The following is a 13,466-nucleotide window of genomic DNA, read 5'->3' as shown; positions in this document are numbered from 1 at the left end:
TAATTTAAAAAGATAATAACATCTACAAAAAAAACCTCAATAATTAACATTACTATCAAAATAATTTTAGATAAAAAAAGACATGTCCATTTGTATACAACTACATTAGATTGTCGACGCACGCATCGCGTGCATATGCAGCTTGTATCTTTTATAGCAACCTAGCTGTTTCATTAGTATAGTATATCTTCCAATAACACTTTGTCATCATGATTAAAGTAATATTAGAATTGTATTAGGATTAAATACTATACAACATTTTTCTTATTGGAACTCACAACTATTACAAGTATCAAGTTAAATTTAGCACATTACCAAATTAGGGAAAAAGGACGATATAATCAAAAGAGGTGTAAGGAAGTATACCTCAAATTGCGAAGATTTATCAGCCAATGACAATTCCTATAGTGCACCAAATCAATTAACCTATAATTTAAAAAGAAAAAAATTACACTTTAAACACCCATAATAGCAACTTCTAATGCAGGAGTGCTGGAAAACAAGAGTAACTTGAAGATACAAAACCAAATAGAGAGAATGAAATGATTGCGAATAAAAGTAGGAAAATAAAAGAGCATTGTTAAACATCGCCCCCAAAATTACTTAAAATCGCCCAAAATTTATTTTATAGACCATTTTACCCTTTTCTCCTTTCCACACCACCCACCCCCTCCACCACCACCACCTACCCAAACAACAACAACAACAACAACAACAGATCCACCAACAAGAACAACAGATCCACCAACAACAGCATTTTAAAAGACAAAAATTATTACCATGCTCTGTAAGGTGAAAATTCCTCCTAATCAGCAAAAGAATTTGTTTATGCAAATAGGTGACTTGATATTCATGGCTCGAAGATGGCATATATCTCCCTTTCTATTAAATTCTCAAGCTTGTTTATCATGGGTAATAAAGTATTCACCCTTCTTTTGGAAATTAGTGTGCTGTAGATAAACTCACATGTAGATTCATTATCATAGCCTTGGGCAACCATCTATCATGACTAAACTTGGAGCATAAATCTTGAGATAATCAAAACTTCTTTCACCCCTTCTTTCCCACGTATTCCCAATGATAAACAAGCTATAAAGTATAAACCAAATACAAACACCATAGATAGCAGCCATTGTTGGGGGAGAACAGGCAGGTGAAATTTTTTTATGCCATGGGCGATCGTCCGTGGTGGACGTTCCACCCATGGACCGAACGTTTGGCCTGGACGTTCGGGCCATGGGTGGAACGTCCACCGCGGACGTTCGCCCATGGCATAAAAAAATTTCGCCTGCATTTGCGCGGCCAAAGCAGCGGTGGTGGAGGCAGATTGTGGTGGTGGCAGCTTGGCAGGAGGTGGGTGGTGGTGGCAACCTGGCAGGAGGTGAGTGGTGGTGGTAGCTTGACATGAGGGGATGGTGGTGATTTAAGGGAAAAAAAGAAAAGGTTATAAGTGTAATTTCATTTTTTTTTGGGCGATTTTAAGTAATTGTGGGGCGATGTATAGAAGTTCAGAAATAAAAGCGTACAAAGGATACCTTGGAAGCCTTATCATTGAAGATCCCAACTGACGGTTTGTCGGAAACGATGTACTGATCCTACTTCCAAACCAAGAAATCACATATGTTTCAACAACCCAAAATTCGAACTTGACATTAACAAAGAGCAATCCAAAAACTCAAATTTTGAGTAGCGTTTTGGAAAAACTCATTATAAAAAGCAATAAAATTAAACAAATAAGGCCAAAAGTAGAATAAACGAATTCAAGCATGTAATTCAAAACAAAGTAAAGGATCAATTTATAATTGCATTTTTCAAACGTAAAAACTAAAATTTACATCAAAGATTTGAACAACATTACCGAAATTTTCAGCCATAAATTACCCAAAAAAAAGATGCAAACCCATTATAAAAGAAAAGCTTGTGAGCCAAAACATATAAGCTCTAACCCTTAATTTACTAATTTTCCAAATTATAGTCAAAAGGGAGTATTCGATCCAATTAGAATGGTGAAAGTTGAAAGGCATGCATGAGATGGTTTTCTATAGATGGGAATTAGGCGGAAATTAGAGTGTACACCCGGCTAATTCAAAAATAGCATAAAAAATTTTGAACACTAATTCAAAAATATATGCCAAGATTTTTCTCTCTAATAAACGTTGTTATGTTATTCACCCAAAAATATATGCCTATGATTTTATGAACGTTAAGTTTCTGTATATATGCCAAAATTTTATAAACGTTAAGATTTTATTATATTGTATATTCACCAGATTTTATATGTCAAGATTTTATGAACGTTAAGTTATATATATGCCAAGATAAATCATCACACCATCTTCTCATATTCACCACCTTCTATGGGCCTGTACTTTTCGGTATAAAACAACTAAACTGAACTAAAATGAACTGAGCTGAGCTAAACTGAACTTAACCGAATTGAAATAAACTGAACTAAACTAAATTAAATTGGATTAAACTGAATTGAATTAAATTGAATGTAACAAATATTTAAATAATATTTAAACAATAATAATATAAATATTAAATAATTATTATAATGATATGTAATAATAATGAATAATAATAGAATTTTGGATATTTTTAAATGATAGTTAAAAATAAACAATATTAATAATCATAAATTAATAATAATTAAAATAATAATTAATTATAATTATTTAAAATTATTATATTAATACTTGATGATGATTATATAATAACAATAATATCTAAGAAGTAAATTAATATTACTATTTTAATAATTAGATTTAATAATATTTAGTAATAAAAATAATGATTAAGTCAGACCGTGCAAAATTGAATCATAAACCATTTTGACGCGATTTGAATGGTTTATGGGTAAAAAAAAAATGGGTTTATTTGTGCTTTTGACCTAAACCATGTTCCTCCTAATAATAATGAGTAAAGCTATAATAAACAAAATAATATATAGAAATAATAAGAATAATAATAAAAAAAAAAAGAATACTTAATAATAATGATATAAAAATAAATAATGATAATAATAAGAGTAATTAGTAAAATAAATTAGACCAACATAATAATAATGTTTAACAAAATGGTTATACAAGAATGGAGCTAAGCTGAATTGAACTAAACTGAACTAAACTGAACTGAATTGAACTGAGTTGACCTAAACTTAACTAAATTGAACTGAAGATAAGTTGAGGAGAACATGCCTTAAATTCACCGATCATCACCATCTTCTCATATTCACCATCACCATCGTTCTTATACTGTTATTAGCTTGCTTACATAATTCTCAATATAGTGAAATGTGGTTGTTCACTTAAAAAAACAGTAGAGAGAAGATTGTTCGGTGCGATGTAAAACAAATTACAGCAAAAAGAAGAACGAAGAACTTGCTCAAAAACTCAAGCTATTCAATAGAAAACACAAACACCTTACTAGAGAAGAAAAGGAGCGATATGTTGACGCATTCAATCAGATGTTCATAACACTTGGTATCCAAAAACGCCAAGGTAATCTCAACACTGTTTCTGAGATTTTGGAGGCATGAGGGCGAACCTACTTATAATGGCTCTAATTAGATCCAAGATTTTAAATGTTTGATTTTTCGGTCCAGACCAAAAAATAAACAGTTGTTTGGTCTAGAATATTTTTCTGTGATAAGAGCAAACATACTTATGACCTTATCCTACCTCTTTCGATATATGAGCTTTCTTGTGCATAATGTTTGTAAAGCGAATTTCTATTAATGGAACTTCCAATAAAAGAGGTGTATAATTCAAACTTTGGTTTAAACCTTCTTTCTAGCGTTTTTCATTTTTTTTGTTTTCTCACTCACCTAACTTACAATGTACAATCCACAAATTAAAAATCATTTTATTCTTTAGTGTTTCACAAGCTTCATCAAGAATATATATGAAGGTCGTAATTAAATATTACTTTAAATGATCGACAAGCAAGGTATTTCACAATGGTTATTATATCTCTATGCTCTACTTAAGTTTGTTGGTGCATGTCAATCAAACAAATTTTTAATGTTACAAAAAAGACACATCAGTTCATTCATCTATTGTTGTCGTTCATGGGAATATCTCCCTATTTGTTATGCATAGTTAGAAAATATAAGTTTTTACTTCAATAAGATCGATATATATTCTACGAGTTGTTCTTTATTAATTTCCTAATTTTTCTTTGTTCGGCCGTACTTAATTATTTTTTTTTCTTTTTATTTCTTAGAGTTGGGTGGAAAAAAGAAGCAAACATTCGCATTGTACATTGTGAAGTTGAAAGATACACCAAAGAGAAAGAAAACACAAGAATCTGAGTCACAGCAAAATCCAGCAGTCAATGATCAATCTGGTAACCAAATTCAGCATAATCCAACAGTCAATGATCAATTTGGTAACCGGATTCAACATGGATATGATGATCGCACAACTACTGATCAGCCAAACAATCCACCTCAACATGATGTGGATATTGTGCTAGACCGTGAGTATGAGGATCATAATAATAATGATTTTGGTTATGATAATAATAATGATTTTGGTGATGATGATGCAATGAATGCTGCGACAAAAACAACCCATAGAACAAGACCTCAAAGTGGAGCATACCATGAGACAAGGGTGCCAAAGGCAACCACAAAAAGACCTCAAAGTGGAGCATACCATGAGACAAGGGTGCCAAGGGCAACCACAAAAGCTCAAAGAGTACGAACACGACATGCGGAGCCCCCCGAAACTCATGTTACTCATCCCCAGGTGGAGCCCTCCGAAACTCATGTGCCCCTCGAAACTCATGTTACTCACCGCCCCGAAACATGGGTAGTGAAGAGCCACATATTCTCTCATATGACCCAAAACAACTTGCATTTGCCCTTCTATAAATCATGTTCAAAGAGCTTCCGACTTATGATAAACCCCTGGATAGAAATTCCGTATTAGCGAAAATTCTTGGTATGCTTTTGGTTCATGATCATGATGCTATCGTTATATCTGAGGAGCAAGTGCAAAGTGTCAATGATCTGTTGAAGAATGCGAGTTTTAAGATTGTCTTAAGAGAGGATAACATTTACTTTGATGATGGGTAATGAATATAATTTCAAAGTATAAGTGATATATATATATATATATATATATATATATATATATATATATATAAAAGTGAGTTCACATGAGAATGCATATTTACATGAGAAATGAGAATAATATTTACGTGCTATAACTTGTACAAGTGTGGGAAAATAATGTGTTAACCTGTTGTAGGTTAACCTGACATTTAATATATATAGTGTTTATAATACAGACCTATGACTATGAAAGTACCTTTCTACCGTTTACAATATAATATTATCCCTTTACATATAATATTATCCAATACACCCCCTCAAGCTTTACGGGGTGAAACAACGGATAGATTGGTACGATGTTTAGTAAACAAGTCAGTAGATAGGCCTTTAGTAAAGATGTCTGCAACCTGAGACTGTGCAGGAACATGTCGAACAATAAGACCTCCCTTGGCAACCATTTCTCGAACAAAGTGATAGTCAACATCGATATGTTTGCTACGATCATGATGAACTGGATTAGCAGTGAGATAAGTAGCAGAGACATTGTCGCAATAGACAATCACAGGACGACGGAGAAAATGGCCAATGTCAGCAAGAAGTTGCTTGAGCCAAATAGTTTCTGCAGCTGTGTAGGCAACTGCCCTGTATTCAGCTTCAGTGGAGGATTTGGAGACAGTAGGTTGCTTTTTAGAACGCCAGGAAATTAAATTCTTCCCAAGAAAAACAGCATAGCCAGTAGTAGAACGCCGTGTGTCAGGACATCCTGCCCAATCTGCATCAGAATAGGCAATAATAATAGTAGGAGAGCTACTGCTGTATAAATACAACCCATAATCCAAAGTGCCCCGCAGATATCTGAAAATTCTTTTCACAGCATGAAGGTGAGTAGTACGAGGAGCATGCATAAACTGGGACACCATATTAACAGCATAAGCAATATCAGGACGAGTCATAGTTAAGTACGGCAATGCACCAACCATACTTCGATAATCTGTGGGATCAGCAAGAAGTTCTCCATCAAGCAGAGACAATGTTACTCTAGAGACAACAGGAGTGGTAACTGGTTTAACAGTATGCAGATGGAATTTACGAAGTAAATCAGAAACATACTTATGTTGAGACAAAAATAAACCAGAGGGAGTACGCACAACCTGCACACCTAAGAAATAATGGAGATCCCCTAAATCCTTCATAGCAAATTGAGAAGAAAGGACAGAGATGAATTGGGCAACAAGAGGAGGACTACTACCAGTAAGGACAATGTCATCAACATATAATAAGAGAATAATGAGATGACCACGAAATTTGAGAGTGAACATAGAAGTGTCACAACTGCTGCACTTGAAACCAATAGATAAAAGAAAGTTGCTAAACCTTGAGAACCAGGCCCTAGGTGCCTGTTTTAAACCATAAATGGACTTTCTGAGACGACAAATATGAGTAGGTTTAGATGGATGAATAAAACCAGGAGGTTGACGCATATAAACCTCTTCATTAAGAAAACCATGAAGAAAAGCATTTTTGACATCTAACTGACGAATAGACCATTTTAGAGAAACAACAATAGTAAGAACCAAGCGAACAGTAGTAGGTTTAACAACACGACTAAAGGTTTCAAAGTAATCAATACCTGTCTGCTGGTGATTGCCAAAAACAACAAGTCTGGCTTTGAACCGCTCCACAGAACCATCAGAATGATATTTAATCTTGTAGACCCACTTACAACCAAGTAAATTCTTATCATAGTCGCGAGGTACCAACTCCCATGTGTCATTTTTAATCAAAGCATTATATTCATCTAACATAGCTTGACGCCAACGTGAGTCTTTAGAAGCTTGTTTAAAATTAGTAGGTTCAGACTCGACAATTTCAGTGTTTAAGTTCATTAAGACACGAGGCTTAGACACACCAACTTTTAACCGGGTGACCATGGGATGGTGATTAACAACAGAAGACGAGGGAGGAGGGGTGACACAAGACGACGATGGAGGAACATTGTCATGGGCAGACGAGGCGGATGGAGCAGGTATGAGACTAGACGACGAGGGAGGACCATCGTCGGGGGGAGACGAGGCGGACTGGGGAGAAAGCACATGAGTGCGAGTTGGCGAGGCTGCTGGACCAGCTCGCACTGGCGAGTCAGCGGGCGAGGGGCCGACGAAGGCAGCACCCGAAGGAGAAGGGGAAGGCCAAGCAGAGCTGGGCGGGGTTACTGACGAGCTGACTGGGAGGGAGAGCGGACCAGCGGGCACAGCATAGCTGCTGCCAGCAAGCGCAGAGCTGGTCGTGCGCCCAGCAGCCGAGACACGAGGGTAGGGGGACGGGCTAGCGGACGAAAGCACACGAGTGGAGAGAGGAGACTCGGAAGACACACTCGAGACATTTGTGGGTGACCAATCACTAGTCAGAACCATGGGAGAGGTATAAGGCACAGATGAATGAGCACCAATCAAAGCACGATATGGGAATTTATGTTCATGAAACAAGACATGACGACTAGTGTAGACTTTCTTGGTAGTAGGATCAAAACATCAATACCCTTTATATTCCAATGCATATCTAGGGGTGAAAGTTCGGTGTACGGTTTGGATTAAGGCCTAATCCAATCCGATCCGAACAAAATTTGGATTTTAATTTACCAATCCGAATCCAAACCAATTAGAGTTTGAATTCGATCCAATCCAATCCGAATTCTCGTACTTTAAATTGGATCCGATCCGAAAATCCGATTTTTTTAAAATTCTAGTTTCTCGATGAAATAAATCAAGCACAACGGCAACCTAGTAGATTTAGGAAATGAGGAATTAAGTGTTGTTAGGGTTCTAGGGGAAGGGTGGAAGTGCTACCCCTACTAGGCTATGGACTATGCTTCTTTTTAGAAAAAAATTAGTTAAGCACTTAAGCCCAATCAAGATGCATAATACAAGGCATATTACTATTTGGTTATATTGAATTTTTGGATCCAATTACCCTCAATCCAATCCGATCCGAAAATCCAAATTTTCAAAAATTTGTAATCCGAATCCAATCCGAACACATTTTGAATCCGATCCGAATTACTAATTCGGATTGGATTCGATTGGATTTTGGATTTTATCCGAATAACTTTCACCCCTATGCATATCCAATAAAAACACAAGTTTTAGATTTAGGTTGCAGTTTGTGATTTTGAGAGTTCAGGAACAAAGGAAAGCATTCACATCCAAATGTTTTCAAAAATTGATAGTAAGGAGGACGATGAAATAATTTTTCAAAAGGTGAAACACCCCCTAAAACCGAGCTGGGTAATCTATTGATAGTGTAAGTGGCAGTATATGATGCATCAACCCAAAATTCCGCAGGAAAGTCAGAATGAATAATCATAGTACGAGCCATTTCAATGATATGATGATGTTTGCGTTCTGCAACACCGTTTTGAGCTGGAGTATGGGGGCAAGATTTTTGAAAAATAATACCATTGTCAGAAAAATGTTGTAGAAGAGGAGAATTGTCAAATTCCCTTCCTCCATCACTTTGAAATATTTTAATTTTGCAATTAAAAAGATTTTCAACCATCTTTTGAAACATAAGAAATTTTGAATAAGCTTCCGATTTTCGACGTAAAGGATATATCCAGGAATAGCGCGAAAAATCATCAACAAACACAACATAATATCGAAATAATTGATTTGACAAAACAGGAGATTGCCAAAGATCACTATGAATTTTATCTAATGGATATGTAGAAATATGTTCAACAGAATCAAAAGGTAAACGATGTATTTTCCCTAACTTACATCCTACATAATCATCATGAAATTTAGAAGTACATGTGATGTATTTATTTGAACATAAATTTCCTATAATGCTAGAAGATGTATGACCCAGACGAGCATGCCACATGGCACCCGACTCCTTAGTGGCTAGGAAAGCAGGAACTGAAGGCTCAGGAGGGACAATGCTAGGCTGAAGAGGGTAGACACCTTGTTTACTGGTTCCCTGAAGCAGAACTTCCCCCGTTATCTGGTCCTTGACATAAACAGAATTTTTATCAAAACTCACCACACAATCATTTTCATGACACAACTTGTTAACTGATAATAAATTATGTTTTAAATTAGGGACATGACAGACAGATGTTAAACGGAGGGGATGACTTGCGGTGTTTAAAGTTAAATTTCCAGTACTTTTAATTAGGAGTAAGGTACCATTACCAACTACAACAGAACTAGACCCAGTATAAGGAGTTTAATAGAGAACGTACCATCCTGAGGAGTCATGTGGGATGCAGCTCCCAAATCCGGGTACCAGACTGAGTCATTAGATTCACCACCAACAGACAGTGCAGCTAAGGCTCGAGTGACACTTTCTGAGGAGGAGGGAACAAAGTTATGATTGAAACGCTGGGGACAATAAGCAGCTTGGTGACCTGGAAACCAACACAAACCACATGTATCGGAAGTAGGGGTAGAGATAACATTGTTACTGTTTGATGAATTACTCCCTGCAGACGACAAATTATTAACAATATAATCTAGGCAAGGCATACTATAGGATGACAAGTTAGAAAATTTACTTATACCATTTGAGCGTCCCCGATTACCATTGTTGTTATTGTTTCCTCCAGAGCCACGATTATTATTGTGTCCACCATGCCAACCATTATTATTCCGAGCATTGTTGCCCCCACGAGTATTATTACCACCTCTGTTTCTGTTATTCCTGCCCCGATTTCTCCCTCCAGAATTATTCTGGGAGGAGGAAGGTGAACCAGTACTAGTAGATTTAACGGCAAGTAAGGCATGATGGGAGGAGGGATCAGATGCATCCTTAGAAGATTTCAATCTTTGTTCATGCAGTAGTAACTTGGGACGCAAATCATCAAAAGTTATTGGGAAAGGGGGGCTGCGACATGGCAGCAGTGGCAGCGGAAGTTTGTGTGGGGTAATCCATGCCCAAGAAGAAAGAAGACGTGAAAGAGAAGGGTAAAAAAAAATAATGAGAATTCTCTCACGTGGAAAAAGGTGAGGAAAAAAAAATAAAATTGAAGTCTCTCACGTGGAAAAAAAAATGAGGAAAAAAAAATTCTTAAGGAAATCCTGGGCTCTGATACCATGTACAAGTGTGGGAAAATAATGTGTTAACCTGTTGTAGGTTAACCTGGCATTCAATATATATAGTGTTTATAATACAGACCTATAACTATGAAAGTACCTTTCTACCCTTTACAATATAATATTATCCCTTTACATATAATATTATCCAATATAACTCTTATGAATAAGTGATGTAACTCTAATGAAAAAGTGATGTAACTCCAAAAAAAAGTATATTAGAAACAAAAATTCAAAATTCAAACTTTTTTTTTTGGCTCTAAATTTTTTTACCTGGGTATAACTTTAATGAACAAGTGTTGTAACTCTAATCTAATCGTGTGGTTGAGATTCATTCTCATTTCTCATGTAAGAAGCATTCTCATGTGATCTTGCCCCTATATATACTAGAATTTTTTGCACGCGATGCGTGCTTGAATTTTTTTCGAAACAGAAACTCGATTTTCTTCTACATAAAAGTCAAAATTTGAACATTAGACATATGAAATATAATTGTTTTTAGTTGCAAAATTTGATTGGTTTAGTTTCTGTCACTTAAGTCTCTCGCCATTCTTTTTGTTTTGTTTTGTTTTGTTTTTTTTACTTTTCAAAGTTAGATTCTATGAACAAAATAGAAATTTTAATGAATTTATTTATGATTTCTAATATTATAATTTTCTAGTTGATTTTTGAATTAAGTACAGTACTTCATAAAGTGTAAAGAAAGTAGACACTTTGATTTCAAGTCAATTGTTTCATAGGTTGTAGTTTGTAAGTGAATTTTTAACTTTTTGTAAAGTTTCCTCATTTTAGTGATTTACATAACGTAAATTATGCAATTTTATGATTTTAGTTAACTTGGTAGTGATATTATACTTTTGATATTTTTGGTTGAAGCCTCCTTTGATTTGTAAGTGAATTTGTAATTTAGAATAGGAAGGAGGTAACATAGTCTCTTCATTCGGGGACACCATAGCTCCCCTCTTCCCTTATATAATAGAGATATGTTGTACTTTAATTCTTGAATGACAATTTTACATAAATCTTTTTACCTTGATAATTAATCGCTATTATATAATATAAAAAAATAGGTCCAAATATATGTAAAAGTTTCATTATATATAGGAAACACTATAAAAAAAAGTAAATAATTTTTTTCCTTGTCTAAATTCTAAATTTTGATTTCACTACAAATACACCTCTATTTTTTATCATGACCCACCATTAATTGAGAATAGTGATTTGTAAGTAAATTTTTGTAAATGTTTTTGTATGTATTGACGTTCTAGGTTATTAGCTAGTTTTAGTTTGTATGTATTTTAAGTTTTAATAAAGTTTCCTGATTATTTGAGTGATTTGCATGATTTTTATAACGTGATTTTCTCAATTGTATGGGTGAATCGTAAAGTTTCTTCTTTTAAGTGATTTATGAGTGAGTGTTGTAAATTTATTTTCGGTAGTTTTCTTTGAGTGCCGATTTTGATTGACATTCCTTTAGTGATTCAGAAAAGGAAGGGGGGCAAAATAGGCGTTTCAAAAGAGGACACCATTGCTCCCCCCTTCCCTTATATATATACTAGCCTTCATATGCACGCGATGCGTGCGTTAATTTCAAAATTTGTTATTTCATTAGATACTCCATTCGTATTTTATTTATGATTAAACTTAAATGTGAAAAATTCAACAGTTAGATGAATTTAGATATATTGATTCGCTAATGTAAAAAATTAAAAAGGTTGTGAGTGATTGTTAAAATTAATTTTTTGTGAATGAATATTGAACAGAAAGAACAAAAATAATGAGTTGGTTTAACTGAATTAAAGAGTATCAAAGGTAGTGAATGTTCAGACTTTTCATGTGCACGTTCTGGAATTTTTTCCTTGAATAATGCAAAAGTGGGTTTTAATTCCCAAAATATTCCCAAAAAAATAAAAATTCCCTGCGTACCGTCCACGTAGGATAGCACGCGATAAATTTTTTTTTTTCTACTTAAGTAAAACCGCTAATTGAAGTAGCGGTTTACAAAAAAAAATATTTTTTGTTTTGTTTTGTTTTGTAAACCGCTACTTCAAGTAGTTGTTCATTAATCAAGTAGCGGTTTACTTAAATCCCTAACTCCAGAGTTTGATATGTGCTTGCAATATTTTGCCAAGGAAAACCGCTACTCAGAATAGCGGTTTATATATATAAACCGCTACTTGAGATAGCGTTTTATGTTTATAAACCGCTACTTAAAGTAGCGATTCATTTTAAAATAAACCGCTACTGTGAGTAGCGGTTTTGGTGGGCAAAAAAAATAAAAAAAAAAATTCTCGCGTGCCGTCCTACGTGAACAGTACGCAGAAAATTTTTATCTTTTTGGGCATATTTTGGGAATTAAAACCCACTTTTGCATTATTCAAGGAAAAAATTCGCACGTTATGTATGCCATCTTTTTTATAAGGTATAAATATTTTGTCCATTTAATTTTTGATTGAAGTATTTGATGCAAATACCATTTTAAACTTGTTTTAAATGGATAGTTGGAATGAGAATTTTTAAATGATTTGCTTTTGTAATTTTTTTCATTCCCATTAATTAGATCATCACGGCTATTTTAGTCACTTCAAAAGAGGACACCACACCTCCTCCCTTGGCTTATATAATAGAGATATATATATATATATATATATATATATATATGTATATATATTTGTATTATTTATATATTTAAATATTTTATTATGTATATATATATATATATGATGTATATATATATATATGTATGTATATATATATATATATTATATATATATATATATATGTATATATATATATATATGTATATATATATATATGTATATTAATATATATGTATATATATATATATATATGTATATATATATATATATATATATATATGTATGTATATAATACCATACTAAGATCGACATTTTGTTCTTCAGGTTTGATCTTATTGACAAATATAAAAGCAGCATTAAAAGAACAGAAGCCTATAAAGACATGATAGACTATTTGGATGAGTTCCAGAAAAAGTATGTTGAACATGACGGGTCTGATAAAGCACAGGCTGTACAATTTTTTTTAAGATCAAGCAGGTAAGTGATTATTATAGTGTTAAGACTTGAGACTATATATTTGCACTTATTGGTCCTTTTAATTTGGAAGAGTTTAACTGTACCAATAATTCAGATCAATTGAGTCGTTTGTTTTATAGGATGAATCTAGAACGATGCGATTTGAAGGACATTTACTCTTTGCTCAAAGATGATGAGCAAATTTCCAATGGGGTACTTACCCAATTCATAATTTTGCTAGCTTTCATAACACTT

The 13,466-nt window shown here is 34.1% G+C and overlaps 1 protein-coding gene across 1 annotated transcript; it reads right to left on the bottom strand.

Moving 5' to 3' along the window:
• Positions 1-8,754: 8,754 nt before the first annotated feature.
• Positions 8,755-13,067, bottom strand: LOC130590514 (trihydrophobin-like). Its single transcript, XM_057392989.1, has 4 exons — positions 13,056-13,067; positions 9,624-10,092; positions 9,306-9,470; positions 8,755-9,070 (listed from the first exon to the last, which is right to left on the bottom strand). Exons 1-4 carry the CDS (start codon positions 13,065-13,067, stop codon positions 9,030-9,032), a joined length of 687 nt encoding a protein of 228 aa, XP_057248972.1. The 3' UTR covers positions 8,755-9,029.
• Positions 13,068-13,466: the final 399 nt, after the last annotated feature.

The sequence above is a fragment of the Beta vulgaris genome, chromosome 2, assembly GCF_026745355.1.
Source record: "Beta vulgaris subsp. vulgaris cultivar EL10 chromosome 2, EL10.2, whole genome shotgun sequence".
NCBI classification, from domain to species: Eukaryota; Viridiplantae; Streptophyta; class Magnoliopsida; order Caryophyllales; family Amaranthaceae; genus Beta; species Beta vulgaris.
Note: the sequence above shows the minus strand (reverse complement) of the source record. Positions and strands in the feature narration are given on the sequence as shown.

What these genes read in the sequence shown, in the direction of transcription:
- LOC130590514 (XM_057392989.1), bottom strand. An exon ending in TAATCGGGGACGCTCAAATG is followed by an intron (nt 9,471 to 9,623) that starts GTATAAGTAAAT and finishes GTTGGTTTCCAG; the next exon opens with GTCACCAAGCTGCTTATTGT. An exon ending in CCACATGACTCCTCAGGATG is followed by an intron (nt 9,071 to 9,305) that starts GTACGTTCTCTA and finishes GTTTATGTCAAG; the next exon opens with GACCAGATAACGGGGGAAGT.